The sequence below is a fragment of the Lynx rufus genome, unplaced genomic scaffold, assembly GCF_022079265.1.
Source record: "Lynx rufus isolate CCGP_SWC_20201006 ecotype Redwood Valley unplaced genomic scaffold, mLynRuf1.p SCAF_6, whole genome shotgun sequence".
Classification (NCBI taxonomy): domain Eukaryota; kingdom Metazoa; phylum Chordata; class Mammalia; order Carnivora; family Felidae; genus Lynx; species Lynx rufus.
In genome coordinates, this window is record NW_025814878.1 from 9,535,487 (window position 1) to 9,556,725 (window position 21,239).

The 21,239-nt window shown below is 40.9% G+C and overlaps 1 protein-coding gene across 1 annotated transcript in view; it reads right to left on the reverse strand.

Annotated features, from left to right (window-relative positions):
* The window catches only part of CCDC170 (coiled-coil domain containing 170), a 62,590-nt gene that overhangs the window by 27,620 nt on the left and 13,731 nt on the right, over nucleotides 1–21,239 (reverse strand). Inside the window, exons 5-7 of the mRNA XM_047102230.1 lie at nucleotides 20,041–20,226; nucleotides 8,846–9,163; nucleotides 385–585 (exon numbers count right to left, since the gene is read on the reverse strand). Coding sequence (XP_046958186.1) covers nucleotides 385–585; nucleotides 8,846–9,163; nucleotides 20,041–20,226 — 705 coding nt within the window. The remainder of the gene's footprint in view (nucleotides 1–384; nucleotides 586–8,845; nucleotides 9,164–20,040; nucleotides 20,227–21,239) is intronic.

Below are 21,239 nucleotides of genomic sequence, written 5' to 3' on the forward strand. Positions count from 1 at the left end.
GTTCCTACAGCATTTTGTCAATCAATACATCTGTTACAACACGTACAGCTTTATAGTCACAGCAAATGACTAGAATGTCTCAAGTGAATTATGAGCCTTTTATGATCAAGAACTGTGTGTTACTCAGACCTTAGCCCTCAAACCTTCAGGGTCTCATACATAACCGGCATTCAACAAATACCTGTTGAGTTTAACTGGATTAATCCGAATCAAGGAAGCCCTAAGTACTAGGAAGACACCCCAAAACAGGACGTTGTTCCCTGACATTTACTCATTATGCAGACTTAACCATTCTACTGAAGTACTGTAAAATTCAGAACATTTTCAGGTAAAATTTTAAACTGTAACAGATGTTTCTCCCCACAGATACCCTCGGGTTATTACTTTTTGTTTCTCAAAATTCAAGTTATCTCGCAAAACATCTCCAGAAGCCAGCTCTCCCTCCAGGTATGTCAGCTGACCCTGAAGAGTCTCCAACTTGCTTTCTGCGTTCTGGGCCCTCTGAAGAGCTTCCTGGTGAAACCCAGACTCATTTCCCAACTGTTCAACAAGCTCAGATATTCGGGCTTCAAGCTGGGAGACCATCTGGAAACAAAGAAACAGACAAGGATAAGCCTTGTTTCGGATGCACCAAAGTGTTCAAATCTAGTGCTCAACCCAAGCAACATAACTATTTATAACACCAACTTCCAGATTCTTTGCAAAAATTAAATAAAAAACAGGTAATTTGATAGCTGTATCTGCCTCTGTTTGAAATAAATCTGTATTCATTACCTAATAAAATATTTCTATTGGTATTTTTTTTCATTTTTATATAATTCCTTAAACAGGTTACTCGATAAATATTTATGGGTGATATTTACATACCCCTAAAACTGCCATTAATTTAGGAGCCTCAAAGCTTAACTGGAAAAAAAGTTCAGACAGAAAGTGCTTTTAAAACCTATGCAAGTGTCATTCTCCAGAGAAACTCCTCCACCATATATGGTGGATTAAAGATTACACAGTGAGTTAACTTTATAGTAAATTTATCCAGAATTCAAGTGCATAAAGATATTTTTTCAAGCTTTTTTTCAGTTTTCCATTGAGTATCGGTTACTCAGGCACCAAAGTTCAGTGGTGCTGCTTCTGTGCTGTGTACTCATACAGTGATATTATCATTATAGCATTTGGAAGGTCAAACTTAACACAGCAATTCTACATGCAAGAAGGTGGGACAATCTGATTGCTACCTCCTGTCCCACAAAATGAAATCACAGTTTCTCCATTAAAGGCCCCCATTCTCTTCACACACTCCTAACTTTTCCAATGCTTCCATCCTTCCCTGGAGTTTCTCTCTTTGTCCTGACGTTCCCATAAATAAGAACGTAAGTTTACCAAAGACCTCGGGTACATGTCGAGAAGACTCAAACTGAGTCTACCTGATCCAGTCTTCAGGAAACATTGAATTTAATAAAGACACCAAGTTTGGGGTGAAAAATATGTTTTGTTTTGATGGTTAGTTTCAGAAGAGAAAAAAAGAAAAAAGTAGACATTTACATATTACTCAGTACCATTCTTACAGAAACTGAAATATCTTGATGGTTTCAGGTTTATAGTTTCTGTTAAAAAAAAATTCTGCTTACCTATCAATAACCATTTTAAAAAGCAAGAAAACACTCCAGCCATCTTCAAATATTTTGTAAAGCTATTATCTGGAAGAACACTAGGGTTTGCTCTGAGTTGCCCTCAGAGCTTAAGTTAAGGACCAACAGGTCCAAATCAGAGAAATAATTCCACTTCAGTGAAAGGAAGAATTTTTCCTGGTCCCCAAAATTACAAAGTAATATATACTCATTATAAAAGATTCATTAAAGGGGTGCCTGGGTGGCTCAGTCAATTGAGCGTCTGACTTCAGCTCGGGTCATGATCTCGCTCGCAGTCTGTGAGTTCCAGCCCCGCGTCAGGCTCTGTGCTGACAGCTCAGAGCCTGGAGCCTGCTTCAGATTCTGTGTCTCCCTCTCTCTCTGCCCCTCCCCTGCTCATGCTCGCTCTCTCTCTGTCTGTCAAAAATAAACATTAAAAAATTTTTTTAAATAAATAAAGATTCATTAAGGACAACAGAAAAAGTTTAAGGAAAAAAAAACCACTCAGAGGTTAACAACTATTAATATTTTCAAATAATTTATTTTTATGCCCTGTTAAAATACAGGTGAGATACTATATTTGCAATTTTATGTCTTTGTGTTTATCTCGTATTTTAAGCATCTTACTGTGGCTACAGTCAGGAAGGTTAGACTACTTCATCTCCAAATGCTCAAATCATGTGCTTCTGTGGCTCTGCAGGTCCCAGGCCTGTAATTCAATTAATTCTATGCTTCTGTGGGTGCTTGAAATCAAATTTTGATGGCAAGCTGCTTAGCACCACATCCAAGGAATTGTGTTCTCCAAGGAAATTTCAATTTTAATTACAGAATATGAGCCTCTGAGAACTCCTCATTTTGTACTTCCTACCATTGGCACTTACTAATAAGAGATGTGATCTCAATGCAAGAGAAAGGTACGCCTGTCTTGGTATAATATACAAAGTCACCTACAAAACAACAGCCATCAAACAACACCCCCAAGATACTGCCCGGGGGGAGGAGGGCTGTTTAATGATATTATATTATACAAGGCAGAGCACATGATTCTGCGCAGTAGGAAATGTGTTTCACATTCGACTCCAAGTAGGAAGTGAGTCTTTCTACCTGGGAGTCCTTCAACACTTCTCCTACCCCATAGTTAACCTAACAAAGAGAATGAAACCAAAGAAAAAAGAGACACAGAAATCCTCAGCTGGAGAGATGGAGAACTGGGTAATCACTTAGCCACAGTCAGTACACTGAAGAAGGTCCCAGAGGAAAGCAAAGCCTGCCAGAGAAATTGATCAGGAAAGACTCCCATTTTGGGGGTGCATGGCTGGCTCAGTCGGGGGAGCATGCAACTCTTGATCTCAGGGTTGTGCGTTCCAGCCCCACATTGGGTGTAGAGATGACCTTTTTTTTTAATGTGTATTTTTGGGAGAGAAAGAGAGACACTGAGTGTAACGGGGGAGGAGCAGAGAGAGAGAGGGAGACACAAAATCTGAAGCAGGCTCCAGGCTCTGAGCTGTCAGCACGGAGCCTGATGCGGGCTTGAATTCACGAGCAGTGAGATCATGACCTGAGCCGAAGTCGGCCGCTTAACCAACTGAGCCACCCAGGCGCCCCAGGTGTAGAGATTACTTTAAAAAAAAAAAAAAAAAAGCTGAAATGCACTAATGTGCAAATAGCCCAGTGACATTAAAAACAAAAAAAAAAGCCTCCCATTTTGAGGATGACACCTCAGGCAATGGCTGAAAGTATGAGTACGGTAGTGATAATGACCCTGAAGAAAGAAGAGGACATCCTGATGGAGACCAGACTGTGGCACGGGGTCTCTGGAGTCACACGTCTCAAGTTCCCACTCTACTACTTAGCAGCATGTTAACTGAAGCAGGTAATCAACCTGTCTGAAACTTAGTGTCTTTGCTCTGACGATGAGATGATAATTTAGATAATTTGAGCAGCGCAGTATTTCACACCCGACTGAAGTTCAATGCACTGCATCCATTTTTACCATCAGTATTCCTACTCCAGTATGTTGGTTCAGTCACTCCCATGCTTCTGTCATAAAGCGTTAAAGGGGCCCTTCAGAAATTGTCCTAGATCGTGTTTCTCAAACCATCTGCAGCCCACAGAGCCTGTTTTTTAACTAAAAACCTTTCTGGGAAGGACAAATAAGGCACAATGTGCTATATCGAAGGTGACAAGGTTCCTCCCGCATCCTCACCCGGTGTGGACCCAAGAGTGCTCGACGAAACTTGACGGGTCAGCAGAGTATGACTTTTAAAACCACTGGTACGTAGACGGCTGAACCGTAAAGAAGCTGCAAACTCAAGATTCCGGTGTCCAGGAAGGAGCAAGCAGCTGGGAACCCCTCCATAGTCTACGTGTCCCAGAACTTAGCTTCATAAGCTTATTTTGGGTCTCAGTACATGTACGACCAATAGTTTTCAGAGCGATATTTACATAAATGTAGTCAAATAAATTAACATTCTAATCTGACTCGGTTCTCGGGAACATCAAATGCCAGCGCCTGGGTGAACATATGTGTCTCACCAAAACTGTGAAGTTGTGTTGTGTTTTCACACCGAGAACTCTGAAGAGTCAATAAGCTTTTCTTTTTTCTTTTTCCTCTTTTTCTTAGTATCATCTGTTAACATATCCCTAATATTCCGTGGGACAAAATGTGCCAGGGATTTCAACACGAGAGATGTAGGGAATCGAGGGAAAGGGAGAGGGATTATAATGAAGAAAACATACCTCACTTTTTTTAAAAAAAACAAAAACAAAAAGGCACTGAAGTAAATTATCCTTCAAAAACAAGGAGCCTGGTGTTGGGAAGCAAAGTCATAATGCCCTAAAAAATTTCAGTCACTTCCCAAGGACAAGTAGTTGTTGATTTCACCAGAGAGACACTTTTGCCCTAAGATTAAACTAAAGAAAGCACAAGGTTCTAAACTGAAGAAAGAACCACTTGGGTCACTTAAGGACCAGTGTCTTTTGGACATACAGCTCTTTTCTCATTAGTCAAGCTGTAATTTTCACTTAGGAAGTATATAAAATATGTTGTCAGGGACCAGGAATAAAACATCAATCAAATTCTCTTTCCTTATTATCGGTGTGTATGCTTTTTTTTAGGGGGTGGAGAGGGACTGAGGGACAGAGAGAGAGAGAAAGAGAGAGAGAGAGAGAGAGAGAGAAGGGGAGGGAGAGAGAACCCCAAGCAGTCTCCACACTCAGCACAGAGCCCGAATGACACAAGGGTCATTCCCACAACCCTGGGATCATGAGCTGAGCTGAAACCAAGGGTCGGGCTCTCTCAACTGACTGAGCCACCCAGGTGCCCCATGTCGACTTTTGTTACAGGTTAAATTGGGTTCTCCATAAAAGAGGTATGTTCAAGTCCCCCAGTACCTCAGAATGTGACCTTATTTGGAAATACAGTCTTTACAGAGCTGGGCCCTAATGCAATATGGCTAGTGTACTTATAAAAAAGGGAAAATGTGGACACGGAGACACATACAAATAGAAGGAAAATAATGTGAAGATGTAGAGAGAATGCCATTCATAAGCCAAGGACCGCCTGAGACTACCAGAAGCCAGGCAAGAGTCCTGGAACAGATTCTCCCTTATAGCCTCAGAAGAAGCCAACCTAGCCGACATCACGATTTTAGATTTACAGCCTCCAGAACTGGGAGACAATACAAACACACTTCTATTGTTTAAGCCACCAGGTTAGAGGCACTTTGTTATGGCCATCCTAGGAAATTACGACACTGTAGATGCCAGGAGAGCCAAAATCTCTATCTTTTCACTCTCCCAGGTGCCCCCATAGCTAGGTGTGACCATGGAACATAATTTGGGGCAATGAAATGACAGTGGAAGTCTGCCGAAGATTCTGGGTAAATGTTTGGTTTTGTGTATCGGGAGAATTAGGAACAAAGCAGAATGATCAGTTCAGATGAGGGAGGAGGGGGTTGTACAGCACGTCTCAGGTCCTTTAGGGCCTCAGGCTGGGTCCTCACAGCCCACCTGGAGCCACTGGACCAAGAAACACTCCAGTGGACAAAATAAACCCTTATGTGTGCCTAAAGAAGAACAAAAGAGCTGTCTAGGTAATCGTTTGTAAGCTTGTATGAATTGTCTTCAATTTAGGAAATGACATAGAGATCAATCATGGTCCTGTCCTCTCTGTACATAATCACTTCTCATCCAGATGATGAGCTGGTTAGGAAACATCTAAAAGTAAGGAAGGGGTGCCTGGGTGGCTCAGTCGGTTAAGCATCCGACTTCAGCTCAGGTCATGATCTTGCAGTCCATGAGTTCGAGCCCCACGATGGGCCCTGTGCTGACAGCTCAAAGCCTGGAGCCCGCTTCGGATTCTGTATCTCCCTCTCTCTCTGCCTCTGCCCCACTCATGGTCTATCTTTCTCACTCTCAAAAATGAATAAATGTTAAAAAAAAATTTTAAGTAAGGAAAAAAAATGTTTGCCTCAAAAACCTACACTAAAATCTGAAAATGTCACAACTTTCTGTCATTGTGCAAGACATCATTATTTCAAAAACACCTGTTACAAGTGTACTGAAATTTCAAGGCTAAACATCATCGAAACACTCATTTAGAATTCCTAGGAACCCAACAGCAGGACATTCCTTTAAGAGACTGGTTTCCAACCGGGGGTGATTTCATCCTCCAGGGACATTTGCCTGGAGACATCACTGGTTGTCACAAATTGAGAGGGAAAATAGTGGCATTGGTACCTACTGGGTAGAAGCCAGAGATGCTGTTAAATACCCTACAATGTACATACAAAGCAGCCCCATGACAAAGGATTATCCAGCCTGAAACGTCAATAGTGCCAAACTGAGAAACACTACCCCAAGAAACAGTAAAGCTTTTAAAAAGAGAATTTGACTTGGCTATAAGCAGAAAAGCCAGGAACAAGTAGAAGTGACTTACTGAAAGCGTGTGGGTGGTGTCCTGAATTCTACTGAGAACTGCAAATATAGGAGAGTAAAAATGAACAGCAACAGGGAAAATAAGAAAGGCAAGGTTCACAAAGTAGGAGTCTACATGAAGCGGCAAAATTTGCCAGGCCCGGCCTGAACCCACCACTGGGCCTTCGCATGGGTGTTATGCAACTGTTGAGTGTGTGTTTAAGCACGGCAGCTGGCAGGGGTGTATGGCCCCCTCAACAAACAGATTCATCAATCTGTAAAGCTCCCATTCTTTAGAAACATTTCTAAGACAATATATGAAATCCATTTTCTCCTGATTTTACTTGAAGATGAGTCACACAAGATGCCAGCTATACGCTTGATTTCGGGCTTTTAAATAGTGAGAACAGCTATTGAAAAAAATTACAGGGTAGAAAAGGCAGACAAAGGCACTAAAAAGACTCTGAATCATTCTGATTTTTATGGGGAGTAGGGGAAGGCATAGCCAGCTTAACCAATTTACATCATTTTGCTTCAGAAAATAAACATATACATCACGCTGACAATTTTATGCCATGCTTCACATGCTGAATTAAAATAGTTTCAGGAAAACATTTGGAAAACCAGAAGAGGGAAGCAATAAAATGAAATGGTTATGGACCATTAGCTACTGAAGTGCATCTCTTACTAGACAAGGTAAATAACTTAATGAAATTGTTCTCAGTCCTGGAAGTAATGTTCTTCTGCAATCCAGGACTAATCACAAGAAAAACTGAGTTACCCTCAGAGACCTGCACATTTTATATGCACAAAGAGAACCCTACACCTGGACAAAGGGGTCACCTGACTTGCTCCTAAGAGCACACACGAATTTTGGAGAATTTTTTTAAAAGGGATTGAAAATGTTTTATCATTAAAGGAAATTTTCAAATGCCACCCTGAACTCTGAGTTAGTGATGGCTCTGAGTATTTTAGAAACATCAAAAAAGGGAAAAATGCAATTTCTCCTTTGAACCAACATGAACTCACAGAGGTAGATCACAATGGAGTTACACCTAGAATTTGGATATTATTTACTTTAAAACCTCATTACTTAGGGCTTCAATAATTTGCATTTGATGGTAATTTAGTCAGGCTGAAGTTGACTCTGCTAAGCAAAGCTAGACAGTAAAGGAGAATTTTTTTTTAAGTTTTTTTATTTATTTTGAGAGAGAGCGCGAGCGGGTGGGGAGGGAGAGAGAATCCCAAGCAGGCTCCGTGCTGCACAGAGCAGGACGCAGGGCTCCATCTCATGAACCATGAGATTGTGACCTGAGATGAAATCAAGAGTCAAGTCGCCTAACCGACTGAGCCACCCGGGTGCCCCAAGGAGAATTATTAATAGTATAAACAAGATAGCAATATTAAACAAGCTTCAGTCATATATATGAATCCAAACATCTATCTCCGTTTGTTCAACAGGTTCCCTAAAAGACTGTTTCAGGCGCCAATGCGTTATGAAGAGAAGGAGGGAGATGAGGAGAATCAAGGGTAGCGATAGTTAATATTTATCATCATTGTGTCCCCGGCACTGCATTAAGGACTTCAGAACAATCTTCTTTTTCATTTATTGCTTGCAACAAGCAATAACCTTATGGGGCAGATACTCTTACAGGCCCAGTAACCCTTACGTGCAATTCCAAAATCCGAAAGTATCTGGAAACAGACAGCTTTTTTCATAACTCACTTGCTGATAAAGCTTGACCTGACCGGAGCTGGCAGAAAACCCTGACCCGAAGTGACACAAAGCTCTTCACAGTCCTGGTGTGTTCTGTGTGATGGATTTGTCACAGCTTCTGCTGCAGAATGATGAATGTGGTTCACTCTGGGGTGCTGCCTCAGACCCCACTGAGGAGGGATGTGTAAAAGAGAGCTCCCTCCATTACCGTTCCCTGTACTATTTCACCTTTCTAAACCCTGAAAACTTCTCAGTTCAAAAACACATTGGGCCCCAAGGGGTTCAGATAAGGGGTGTGGCCCCTCAGCCCTCCCCGTCCAGCAGATGAGAACACAGAATCTCAAAGACAGGTTCTCAGGAGCCTGCCCATGGCACACCTGGAGTGAGCGAGTATTGCAGTAGAGACAGGATTCAGTACAGTCAGGTCTGACTCCAGAACCCCCATTGTCATTAGCTGTCATTTGAGTGACTCCCCAGGCTCCCTAACCATGACATACAGCTGAAAGTAATAAAAACCACACTTAAATGATACTTTCACTAACTCAGCAAACTACTGTCCTTAAGAATCTCAGAAGTCACCACTCACACTTTTCCTGCTCTCTCCCTGGCTGGTCATTTCTCGGATCCTTTCCAAAATAGCATCCTCTGTGGGCACAATCGTGCCCCAGTTGCCCCCGAGCAGCGCTGCGACTTTCTCCCTAAACGAGGAGTGCTGGTTTCTCGAGGCTGCCGTCGCATCCCGGCTGGCCTCCAAACTCTTCTCCAACTCGCAAGAGCTTTTCTTCAAGAGGCTCAGTTCCTGCTTCGAGGCATCCCAGACCCGCTGGCCAGCAAGCAGCCTTTCTTGGAAGAGCTTGACTTCCCTTTCAAGAGCCTCCTTTGTCTCTACAGCACTGAGCAGGTCCTGAAACAAGTACAGAAAGTGAAGACAGGTACCTTAGCAGCCACTGAGGGACACGAGCATTTGCTTTCCGATTACCTTGCTTACTGACTTCACGGAGGTAGGATTAAATCACGACATTCCCTGTTTAACTGTAAATTCCCCACCATCTCTTCATAAAAATTGTAAATTTTAAAGGCTTAACATTAAAAAATTTTTTAATTATTTTTTAATGTTTTTTTTTTTTTTGAGAGAGAGAGAGAGAGAGAGAGAGAGACAGGGACAGAGAGCAAGTGGAGGAAGGGGAGAGAGAGAGAGAGGGAGATACAGAATCCAAAGCAGGCTCCAGGCTCTGAGCTGTCAGCACAGAGCCGGACCCAGGGCTTGAACTTGTGAACTGCAAGATCATGACATGAACCGAAGTCAGACACTCAACCAACTGAGCCACCCAGGTACCCCAACATTAAAAATTGTTTAATTAAAAAAATTAAATTTTAAGGGCTCTGTCAGGTAAATTTAGGCGTCTAAAAAAAGAGAAGGGATAAAAAACCAGGGCCAAGAAAAGAAGGAAACTGGCATATAAGCCTTTTCTGTGTGAACCCCTGGAAAGACTTAACAAAAACAAGTTGTTGGCTAACATCTGGTAGAGGCAATCCATATTCAGAAAATGTTTACAGAATTATCTGCTGTAAAGTTTGATATACATGGAAATTGATTTTGAATAAACAGTAAACCCTCAGAGTCCTACCTACACTCTAAAATTGTTTGAATAAAGATGATTCCTTAATACTCTTTTAAATAATACAGTAGCATTTTCATAAAAACATCATTGCATATGGGGCGCCTGGGTGGCGCAGTCGGTTAAGCGTCCGACTTCAGCCAGGTCACGATCTCGCGGTCCGGGAGTTCGAGCCCCGCGTCGGGCTCTGGGCTGATGGCTCAGAGCCTGGAGCCTGTTTCCGATTCTGTGTCTCCCTCTCTCTCTGCCCCTCCCCCGTTCATGCTCTGTCTCTCTCTGTCCCAAAAATAAAAATAAACGTTGAAAAAAAAAATTTTTTTTTAAAAAAAATAAAAAAAAAAAAAAAAAAACATCATTGCATAAAGGAGAATTAGATCTTGCTTTCAATATTCATTTACTGTGTATCTTCCTGTCTCATAAAACTGATAGAACCTGAAGAAAAGAGACAGAAATATCTATTTGGCGGGTGGGAGAAATAAAAGTAGAGGGAAATAAAGTACCATACTGACAACAACAATTTAAAAAAATTTTTTTTAATGTTTGTTTATTTTTGAGAGACGGAGACAGAGTGTGAGCAGGGGAGGGGCAGAGAGAGAGGGAGACACAGAATCCAAAGCAGGCTCCAGGCTCTGAGCTGTCAGCACACAGCCCAATGCAGGGCTAGAACCCACAAGCCGTGAGATCATGATCTGAGCTGAAGACAGATGCTTAACCGACTGAGCCACCCAGGTACCCCGAGAATAGTAATTTTAAAGAATATAATGTGTATTGTTAGGTTCACAAAAATAAAGGAAGGGCATAAGGGAGGCTACCTGTGTACCTACTTCTATTTACTATAATCCAGAATGGTACAAAGAGGCATAAAAAAAGGACAAGTTTAAAGTCATTTTTAAAAAATGGGGCGCCTGAGTGGCTCAGTCAGTTGAGCATCCAACTCTTGATTCTGGCTCAGGTCATGGTCCCAGGGTAGGCGGATCGAGCCCTGCATTGGGCCCCATGCTGAGCATGGAGCCTGGTTAAGATTCTCTCTTTCTGGGGTACCTGGGTGCCTCAGTCAGTTGAGTGTCCAACTTCGGCTCAGGTCATGATCTCGCGGTCCGTGAGTTCAAGCCCCATGTCGGGCTCTGTGCTGACAGCTCAGAGCCTGGAGCCTGCTTTGGATTCTGTGTCTCCCTCTCTCTCTGCCCCTCCCCCACTCTCTCTCTCTTTCAAAAATAAACATTAAAAAAAAACAAGTTTTTAATACTATGTTAGAGTCAAAAACAACGAAAAGCGAACAGTATCTTTGAATAACAGATTCCACATCTAAACAGGCCAGCAGGCTACTAGTTAAAATGCACTCATCCATCTTGCATCAGAACTGGACTTTTAAAAAGAATTTATCTCCACCAACAGCTTGAAGACAGGAAAGATGTTACTTCTTTACTTTTTATAAAAAAGAGAATATATTGTGGTTGGCTCCACAGCTCAGAGGTTAGAGCATCGGTCTTGTAAAAAAAGAGACTATCTTACTTTTTTTTCCTTCTGATTTTTTAATCAAGGAAGTCTCCAGCAACAATTTGAAATAAAAGTCATTGAGTGGATAGGTAGTTAGAGAAGGCTGCCCTTTTCAGAGATGTAATGGCTAAACTAATTATGGATTATGGAACCTATTTTGTGAGACACTTTGCTTCTCAAGGTCCTGGCAACAGCTTCGTTTCCCAGCTCCCTTTCGATTCTAGTCTTCCATAAGGAGAAGCTTCACTACTGCTAATTAAATTACAGCCCTTAAAGTAGAGTCAAGGGCACTTTATCACAAATACAATATTTTAAGACTTTACAGATTTCTTTCTCAGATAGTAATACAATAGCTGCTCCATTTGGATAACCAGTATCAGCGCTGGTGATAATAAATTAGAAACTACATGTTTTACTTAAAAACTACAATCTAGCATGTGGTTAGAAAACTGAAGTCCCAAATTCAGTGATACAGAGCTCTAAAAAAAAAAAAAAAAAAAAAAAAAAACAAAACAAAAAAAAAACAAACCTCTAGAATGTTATATGTTGACTTTTATATTAAAAGAAAACCCCTAACGCAAAAGGGGAATTTCCATGACCGAGAGAGTGAGTGATATTTTTAACTAAGTAGAAAAAGTTCTCAAAATACACAAAAAAACATATCAGACGCTTGAGTACTATAGACATACTGTCGGTGTGGAGTAGACTAACCAACCGGCAGCTTTCACCAAGAAACCAATAAGCACAGTTAAAATATTCCAGCTATGAGGAACTTTTTTCCACCCCGATATCAGATTATTGTCTCCCTGCCCTCAAGACAAGAGCCAGTCCCTAACAAACCCAACACATGAAACTTCACGTCTGGTAAAAGTCAGAAAATTCATTTGTGATCATAAAATACAGGAGTGCATGTCAGCAGGCTGGATTTCTCTTCTGGACACGTTTCAGCCCAGCGAACTACATGCTGTTTCTCACATGAAGCGCAGGCCTTGGGAGCCAGTGACAGGGCCTTGGGGATGGCCGCTCCCTCGGCGCTCTGATTAAGCGCTTGAGGATTTCGGAGCACTGGGCTGATCTACTGGGAACAGATGTCCTCAGGCTGCAAATGCAATTACCTGTAGAGCTAGCAGAGAGAGAACTGGAGTGTGGTTGCATGGCTACCTCAAGGATACACTTGTGTAGTGTGACATCGGTATCACCGGCCAGGACCGGGGACTGCTGTCAGACTACACTGACACGCAGAGCAAGAAACAAGTGCTCTCTCTAAGCAAAATCAGGGCTGACCTCCACAGAGAAAATCACATTGGCAGACGAGGACAGGCCTTACAGAGACAGTGAGGGGATCTCTCTTTTTTTTTAATTTTTAATTGAGCTTTAGTCCTATTAATGCAAGAAATGAATAATGACCCCTCCACAATTACTTTTAGCAAAAACAATTGTAAATAATATGATGAAGGTGTTTGAGTTAGCTTCCCAATTAAATGCATGTCTGTATCAATTCCCAATTAAATGCATTAAATAATAAAATCGTTCAAAGGTTTGTATTTATTTATTTTTATTGCAGAGAGAGAGAGAGAAGGGAAAGGGGCAGAGAGAAAGAGAATCTCAAGCAGACTCCATGCTCAGTGCAGAGCCCGATGCAGGGCTCAATCCCACAATCCTGGGATGATGACCTGAGCAGAAACCAAGAATCAGATGCTCAACTGACTGAGCCACCCAGGTGCCCCCAAAGGTTTGTTTTTAAAATACAATTGTCTCCTGTCTTAATCTTGCTGCCTACTATATGGATTTGCATATGCACAAGATCAAACTTCTTCTCAAAAATATATGACTAATTATCAACCTCTGGCTTGAGTTTAATTCATCCAACCCCAGACAAATTTTGCAAAATTAAAAACCAGTGGATTACATCTACCTACTGTAGTTAAATTTAACAAAAAAGCTCAGAAATTCTCCCAAAAAGGTGTTCTTATTCGTTATTGGTAGAAGTGTGAATAGGTGTAATTCTGATATAAATATCTAACAAAATAGGGGTGCCTGGGTGGCTCAGTCAGTTGAGCATCCGACTTTGGCTCAGGTCATGATCTCATGGTTCATGGGTTCGAGCCCCACGTCAGGCTCTGTGCTGACAGCTCAGAGCCTGACCCTGCTTTGGATTCTGTGTCTCCCTCTCTCTCTGCTCCTCCCCCACTCACACTCTGTCTCTCTCTCTCTCTCTCTCTCTCTCTCTCTCAAAAATAGACATTAAAAAAAATTTTTTTAATCTAACAAAATAGAATATATGTAGGCCCTGTGGCCCTACAAGTCTAGTGTCAAGATTAGATCTGTAGGATAGACTACTAAATATGGAAAATGATGTACGTGCAAAGTTATTCCATTACAATACAGCAAAAGATTAGGTACTACACAAATATTCACTGCTATGTGATGGGTTAAACCAACATGAGACACCTGTACCATAGAACACTATGTAGTCTTAAAAAGAATTGAGTAAACTTTTTATGTACTGATATGGAAGACTCTCCAAGGTACAGTTAGTGAAAAAAGTAAGGTGCCTAATCAAGTGTCTAGTGCCATTTGTACCTACATAAACAGGATACCTCTCTAGAAACAAGCACAAGCAAGTGCCCATTTTGCTCATCTCTGGAGAAGGGACCTGTAGCTGGGGGGCATAAATGTAAGGAAGATATGACAGAACACTGACAACTATGAAAACACCCAGGAAATGCTGGTCCATGTAAAGTGCCGAGTCAATAGTGATAGAAACACACACACACACACACACACACACACACACCCTAGGCTGTCCCAGTGGCATCATCAAACCTGGAAAATAATAAGAATTCAACTTAAGTTTGAAATTCTCATTATTGACAAACTCAATACAAGTTGACAATGAATTTAGCTGCTCGTGAGGCCGACGTGTTCCTGGGCTTCACCACAGTACTGCAAACACTGTGCCCTGTAATGGTCAGATTGTACCTGGAGGACCATGGACAGTTCCCAGCTGGAAATTTTAAGAGGGACATTGTCAAAATGGAATGGATTCAGCATCCCATGGTGGGATTAGACCCATAATAAAAATATTTATGTACTCATGTTATTTTAAGTGCTGTTTTAATTTATTTTAAATGCATAGACTGAATCTAAAGTCAAAGTTTTAGAAGACTTTGGAAGACTTAATTATAGTTACAGAACACAACATAAGTATTACAAACCTTGACAACATAAATACAATAATAAAATAAAACTGGGAAGAGAGGGGAGTAAAAAAGCAGGAGACATTACATTCCTTCTACACTCTAGCAGAAAGTCTAAAAATACTGTCTCACGTTGGTGAATCAGAAACAGAAATGTATCCCTTTTAAGTCTCAATAGTAACTATCAGAAGCTAAAATAGGAATGGCCCTCAAGGAATCTATTCCTGAAATCATTGTTGCACTATATGCTAACTTGGATGTAAATTAAAAAAAAAAAATTAAATAAAAATTAAAAATAAATAAAAATTTTAAAAAGTAAATAAAGCAGGAATGCCCCATTGAGGCTAGAAGTGGAAGGAGAGAGGGTTTTAAATTTTACTTCAGAGTCTTAGGAATGGTTTATTTTTTATAATCTGAGCAGATATTATTTTAGTGCTTATTTTCTTTTTAATTCCTCACTCAGAGGCTAGAACTCTCCCAAACTAACAGATGATAAGAAATAAGATTCAAAGTTTGAAAGATACAGGCTGTTTAGCCAAAAGAAAAGACTTAGAAATCCATAACAATTGTCTTTAAAAGCTTGAAAGTTAGCCATAAGAAAGAGATTTCAGTTTATTCTATGAAGTTTCATTAAGAGAGAACCAGAATAGGATGTGAATTATGGGGATTCTGACCCTGACTTGCTACAATGAAGAACTGTGAAACAACTGAACTATACAGAGAATATGGACCTCCTTGTTCAGTAGTGAATTCCTTGTCTCTGGAGGAGTTCAAGGGGAGCCTGGAAACTAGCTAGACACTAACATTTTAATTTTTTTTAATGTTTTATTTATTTTTAAGACAGAGGGAGACAGAGCATGAGTGGGGATGGGGCAGAGAGAGAGGGAGACACAGAATCTGAAGCAGGCTCCAGGCTCTGAGCTGTCAGCACAGAACCCGATGCAGGGCTCCAACTCACGAACTGTGAGATCATGACCTGAGCCGAAGTCGGATGCTCAACCGACTGAGCCACCCAGGCGCCCCCAGACACTGACATTTTAAAGATGATTCTGATTTCACACAGAGAGTTACATGATCTAGATTCTAAAAGACCTCCGGGTCACTTCCAACATCATAATTCTAGGATTGTGAAGAGATCTTCAATTTCTTTAGTAATTTATCCTACCTAGTAAGTCCTTACTTCCAGAAACTTATTTCCATATGCCTATACTCTTAAAATAATGTTACGTTTCTTTGGATCCCTGAGTAAAAGTAAATAACTGGAAAAAGAAATAAAAACACTGAGCATCTTCAGGTGATGGGCATGTCCTGAGTACTTCATGTATATCATTCAATGCTAAAACTAATTGTAAGAGATAGGTCCTTAAATTATTTTTCTATTTTACAGACAAAAAAACTGAGGTTCAAGGAGGTAAGGTTGTATGCCTCAGATCACATAGTCAAATGATTCTGGAGCCTGGATAAAAACCTGAGAGCCTAGCCTCATAACCACTCCACTCCCTGTTTACTGTCTCATGCTGTTCTCTCTTACATTTACTGCTTTAGGGTAACACACCAGAGAAGCAGAGGGGACATCCTTCCAAACCAGACCTGCCTAATTCCAAAACCAATATTCTTTCTTAGCTTCAGTTCTAGCTACCAGAATTAAAAGAAAATGTGAACAGTGTGAAGAAAAAGGCGCTGTCTGAAATCCCATATGTAAATTTAATTTCTGATCCACTGAGCTGAACTTGTACAGTCTATGGGAAACGTATGTGTAGCTTGTGTAGGTAAAGTGCCTATGTCTTTCAACACTGAATTATTTCAAAATAACCAAAAGAAAAGGTGCCAATCTTTGACAGTTGTTAAAACATACTTCAATACTAACTACTAAAGATTTTTAAAGAATATAATTTCCACATATGTAATAAATCACCTGGACTTTTATTTGGGAAATTTTTTTATAAAGTAACCTAAATAGAGTAATTAAGAAAGTCAGAAAAATTGAGTTTGGTAAAAACAGCACCACAGCCGGTGGAAACCACTCCTTCTGCAGTCATTCTGGGCTTCGCTAATAAAGTAAGTTTCCTACCTCAAAAACAGAGCTTTAGAAAGCATTATGAGGATTCTTCCTGAGGCCATTAATGTGTCAGCAAAACCACTAGTCAGTATTTTTCAGCAGTAAATCTTTGGAGTCATAATCCTATGAATGAGCACTTTATTAAAGACCTCAAGTTTTTTTACTGCCCGTATTTTTTTTTACAATTTTTATTATTTTGGCAGGAACTTCATCCCAAAATGAATGTGTTTCCAAGCCTGAACAACATTGCATCATTTACAAGTTAAGATACATATAAGAAAAGGAATAAGTTCTGTTTTTCTGATGTGCTCTTATAACACATTTTCATTTCCTACTGCTAATCTTCAGGTGTGCATTTTCATAAATAAATATTAAATTCTTCCTAATTTTCAAGGCTTGATAATTTAACAATTACTATTTGTGATTGAAGTTATTCATTCACTGAGGAAATCTGCATAACTACAAATTGTTGTAGTTCCACTGACAAATAAGTTTTAGCATCAGACTGGTATGCAGGATATAGCTGTGAATATACACGTAAAGGGATTATTGTTAACAGCATAATAATTTAATGACCCAAATCCCAGCTTTGCTACTTAATAGCTATGTGAACTTGAGCAAAGCACATAACTTCTTTGAGCACTTAGCACGACTATGCTAATGGTAAGTGATGTATAAACAGTGACTATTATACTATATTGCTGATAGTATTACAGTAAAAAATCTGTAAAAAAAAAAAAAAAAAAAGGGGGGGGTGGGGTGGGTGCCTGGGTGGCTCAGTCAGTTGAGCGCCTAACTCTTGATTTTGGCTCAGATCATCATCCCAAGGTTGTGGGATCGAGCCTTGTGTCAGGCTCTGTACTGAGCATGCAGCCTGCTTAAGATTCTTTTTCTCTCTCTCTCTCCTTTCCTCCCTCTCTCTCTCGCTCTCTAGGCACGCCTGGCTGGTTCAGTTGGTTAAGCGCCAACTGTGGCTCAGGTCATGATCTCACAGTTCATGGGTTCGAGCCCCACATCAGACAGTGCTGACAGCTCAGAGCCTGGAGCCTGCTTTCGATCCTGTGTCTCCCTCTCTCTCTGCCCCCTCCCCTGCTCACGTTCTGTCTCTGTCTCTCTCTCTCTCAAAAATAAAGTAAACATTAAAAAAAAATGTCCCTTTCTCTCTGTCCCCCCTCCGCTCCTCCCCCACTCCCACTCAAATGCTCTCCCTCCTCTCCCTCTCTCTAAAGTTAAATAAATAAATAAATACATAAATACATAAATAAATAAAGTAAGAAACCTGAGAGACTTAAACTTCACTCAGAAGTCTTACTGGTAGGTAAGAGATTAAAAGCGTAATTTTGAAATAATTTTTTATATATTGAAAGACAAAGCAGCAAATAAGTAAATATTACGATTAAGATTCAAAACATACTACTATAAAACAAAAGATATTTTAAAAACTCTAAATATCACTTTTAATTTAAAATACCAGTATTACTTTATTACTAAAACGTACTTCTAGCTCTGTCCACTGAAAGAAATGACATCCCAACAGCAATGAGCACACCGAAAGCCTAACTCTTGGCTTTCCGCACCATCCTCCAGTAAAAGGCACCAAAGCTCCCTAAAGAATAGGTTGATTGTAGTTCTGTGGTCTGAAAGACCCTAAGATGTCCTGTGTTCTGTCAGAAAAAGCAAGGAAATGTTAAAAGACTAAAGGGATGAGGTTCAAGGTCACCGAGACCATCCTGAAGGGGCTGCTGCTGCTGGGCCAATTCAGTGAATTTGGAGCACCAAAAAAAATAAAAATAAATAGTCACTGACTATAACGATAAGTAAATAAAAATCCATGTGTCCACAGAACTGAAAAGAAAAGGAATAAAAAGCTTTTCTTTACAGAAGAATGCCAGCTAATAAGCAAAAGGAGTGGTAAGATTAGAATATTACCTTTTTGCCACCCCTGAGGTAATTAATCCAGGCAAGAATCAATGATGATAACACCACTTGGTAAAGTCAATGGGGAACAGAAATAACCTGCCAATTATCAGAACTAATCTACCCAGAGATAGCTTACTTAACTGCAAAAGAAAAAAACGTACCTTTATGCTACAAAGAGCAGTGTCAGCAACAAGGAACGATCTAGCATTCATTACTTGCCTGTGATACGAAGTATACACCTTCACCTTTGAACTACCCTTGCCGAAAATATTTAACCTGAATCCAATCCAGTCATTACCTAATTTTAAACCACATCTCCTTTATCACTTGTCTTCTATGCATTTTGTTAACTGATTGCACTGGCTCACTTTCACTTGTGAAAACTCATCGTTATTATCAATCCCATGATCAGTTTCTTTGTCACAAAAATATAAAAATATAATTGAAGGGTTCTATAATGTTAAAAAGCATATAGTATTTATTTGCATGCTCAAACAAGTTTTAGGTAATTTGAAGAGATCAAGCAATTCATTGTGTAAATAAAGGGTCAGAATTAAGAGATGCTTCCTTTTAACGGTCTCTCTCTAGATAATACCTACAACCCTTGACCCCGCAAGTATACCTCTAGGGTTTTGTCTTACTGATACATTCTCATGCATGACAATATAAGATTATTCATAGCAACCTTGTTTATAATAGTGCATGGTATATTACCATTTTGTGTTAAAAATAAAAAGAGAAAAATATAATGTAGAGCATGCTTCCATTTGTATTAAAATTAAATAAAAAAAAGAGTGCCTGTGTGGCCCAGTCAGTTGAGTGTCCAACTCTTGATTTTGGCTCAGGTCCTGATCTGGAGGTTCGTGCGATCGAGCCCATGACCAGGTCTACGCTAACAGCTCCCTGTTTCAGATATTCTCTCTCTCTCTCTTCCCCTCCCCTACTCACTCACTCTGTCTCTCTCAAATTAAATAAATTTTAAAAACTAAATAAAAAGAACACGTATATACGTGTATATAGAATATTTCTAGAAAAGTATATAAAAAATTGTTAACAGGGGTTGCCTCTGCGAACAACTGGGTGGCCAGAGGCAGTGGGTGCAGGGAAGACTTTCCCCATACACCCTTATGTCCATTTAGAATTTTGAACTTCAGAATGTTGACGCATTACCTATTTGTTCAAAAAAAAAATGTTTGAATTTTTAAAATCCTTAGAGTCTAACTAAAGTAGGGCACATTCTCTGTAAACTCTACGTTTAAATGTGTCGTATTTCTTTTTTTTTTTTTTCTAATTAGACAAAAATGCGTATCAAATGGCCCATTCAGGTCACTGAGTCCCGTGCTGCCCCCCCACCCCCAGCCCGCCTGCTGACAGCAGCCCTTTGAAACTGTGGCCAGTAATGCTAGTGTGCTCGCCCACATCTGGTTTTCAATTTCTGCTTCGTAAACACCATCACAGATGCACACGCACACTTCACATACTGTACCTGGCCCAGCTTGTCTTTCTCTTCAGTGCAGGAGGCAGCTTTTTTCTGCGCTCTGTTTACTTCTGAAACCAGCCTCATGATGGTTTCTCTGCTAGCTTTTGCTTCCATCTCATGGACACTTACAGTCTCTTCAAGAGTAACGATTTGTCCTTTTACGCATGCATTTTCCTTGCACAGTTCTCTAAGCTGAAGAGGAAGCAATTACAGTTGTCCTGTAAAAATGAACAATTTGAAACCACTTCCTCTAAGCACCTCTGATCTACATACCCCACTGACTGCGTTATCGAGACTAGTGCAAGCAGGGTCCCTCCATCCACTCAAAGGAGCACATTTTCAAAAGCAGCCTCTAACACTGTTGTTACGAGCAGACCCACAGATCAAATTAAAATTAATCAAGAGATAGCTACAGGGCAACACGGAGGACAGTCCTGCCAAATTCTTCCCAACAGAGCGAGTGACAGAGCAAGCATCAGCAAGCCCCTGGCTTCAGTAATCTGGGGGAGCTGATATTCTACAGAGATTACAGTAGGTGAGGAAGCAAGGGAGTTCTATTCTGCCCCCGTCTCATGGCACCAACTGCCTCCAAGGCACTACCTGGCACGGGGGGTGGGGGGTGGGGGGGGCCCTACGGAGATGAAAGCAGGATTCTCTTTTGAAAAAGAAAATCCTTCTAATTAATATCAGCATAGAAAAATCTGGAATAACACGCTCAAACAGTGGCTATCATTGGGATTAGGAGAACTTTTCACTCTGTGTTGTTGTGCATTTGGGTTGTTAGCTGGAAGCATTAATAAGATTTGTAAGATGTATGAGGAGGGAAAATGAAATCAGACAGGATCTTGGCCCCGAGGAACAAGCCCCCCACCCCACCCCACCCCCCTCTGCACAGCTCAGTGGGTAAGTCCCTGAGGACGCCCATAGGAAGGGCTGAGACTTCACACTCCCGAGTCAGCATTTGTGTTAGGGCTCTGGGGGGGGGGGGGGGGAAGTGACCCATCCTTAAGCCTCAGAGCTTTGTCAACGTGGTGCCCTGCTCCCACCCCAGGGCTGTTTCCTCTTTCCTGAGGGAATACTGTTCCGCCTGTGTGTACGCTCAGTCCCCAACAGCTTCCAAAAGTCCCACCTCAGAGGGGCGCTCCTTGGTCAGTCTACTACACTAGCCTCCCACACCTCTAACCTGCTTCCCTCTGTATCTCCAC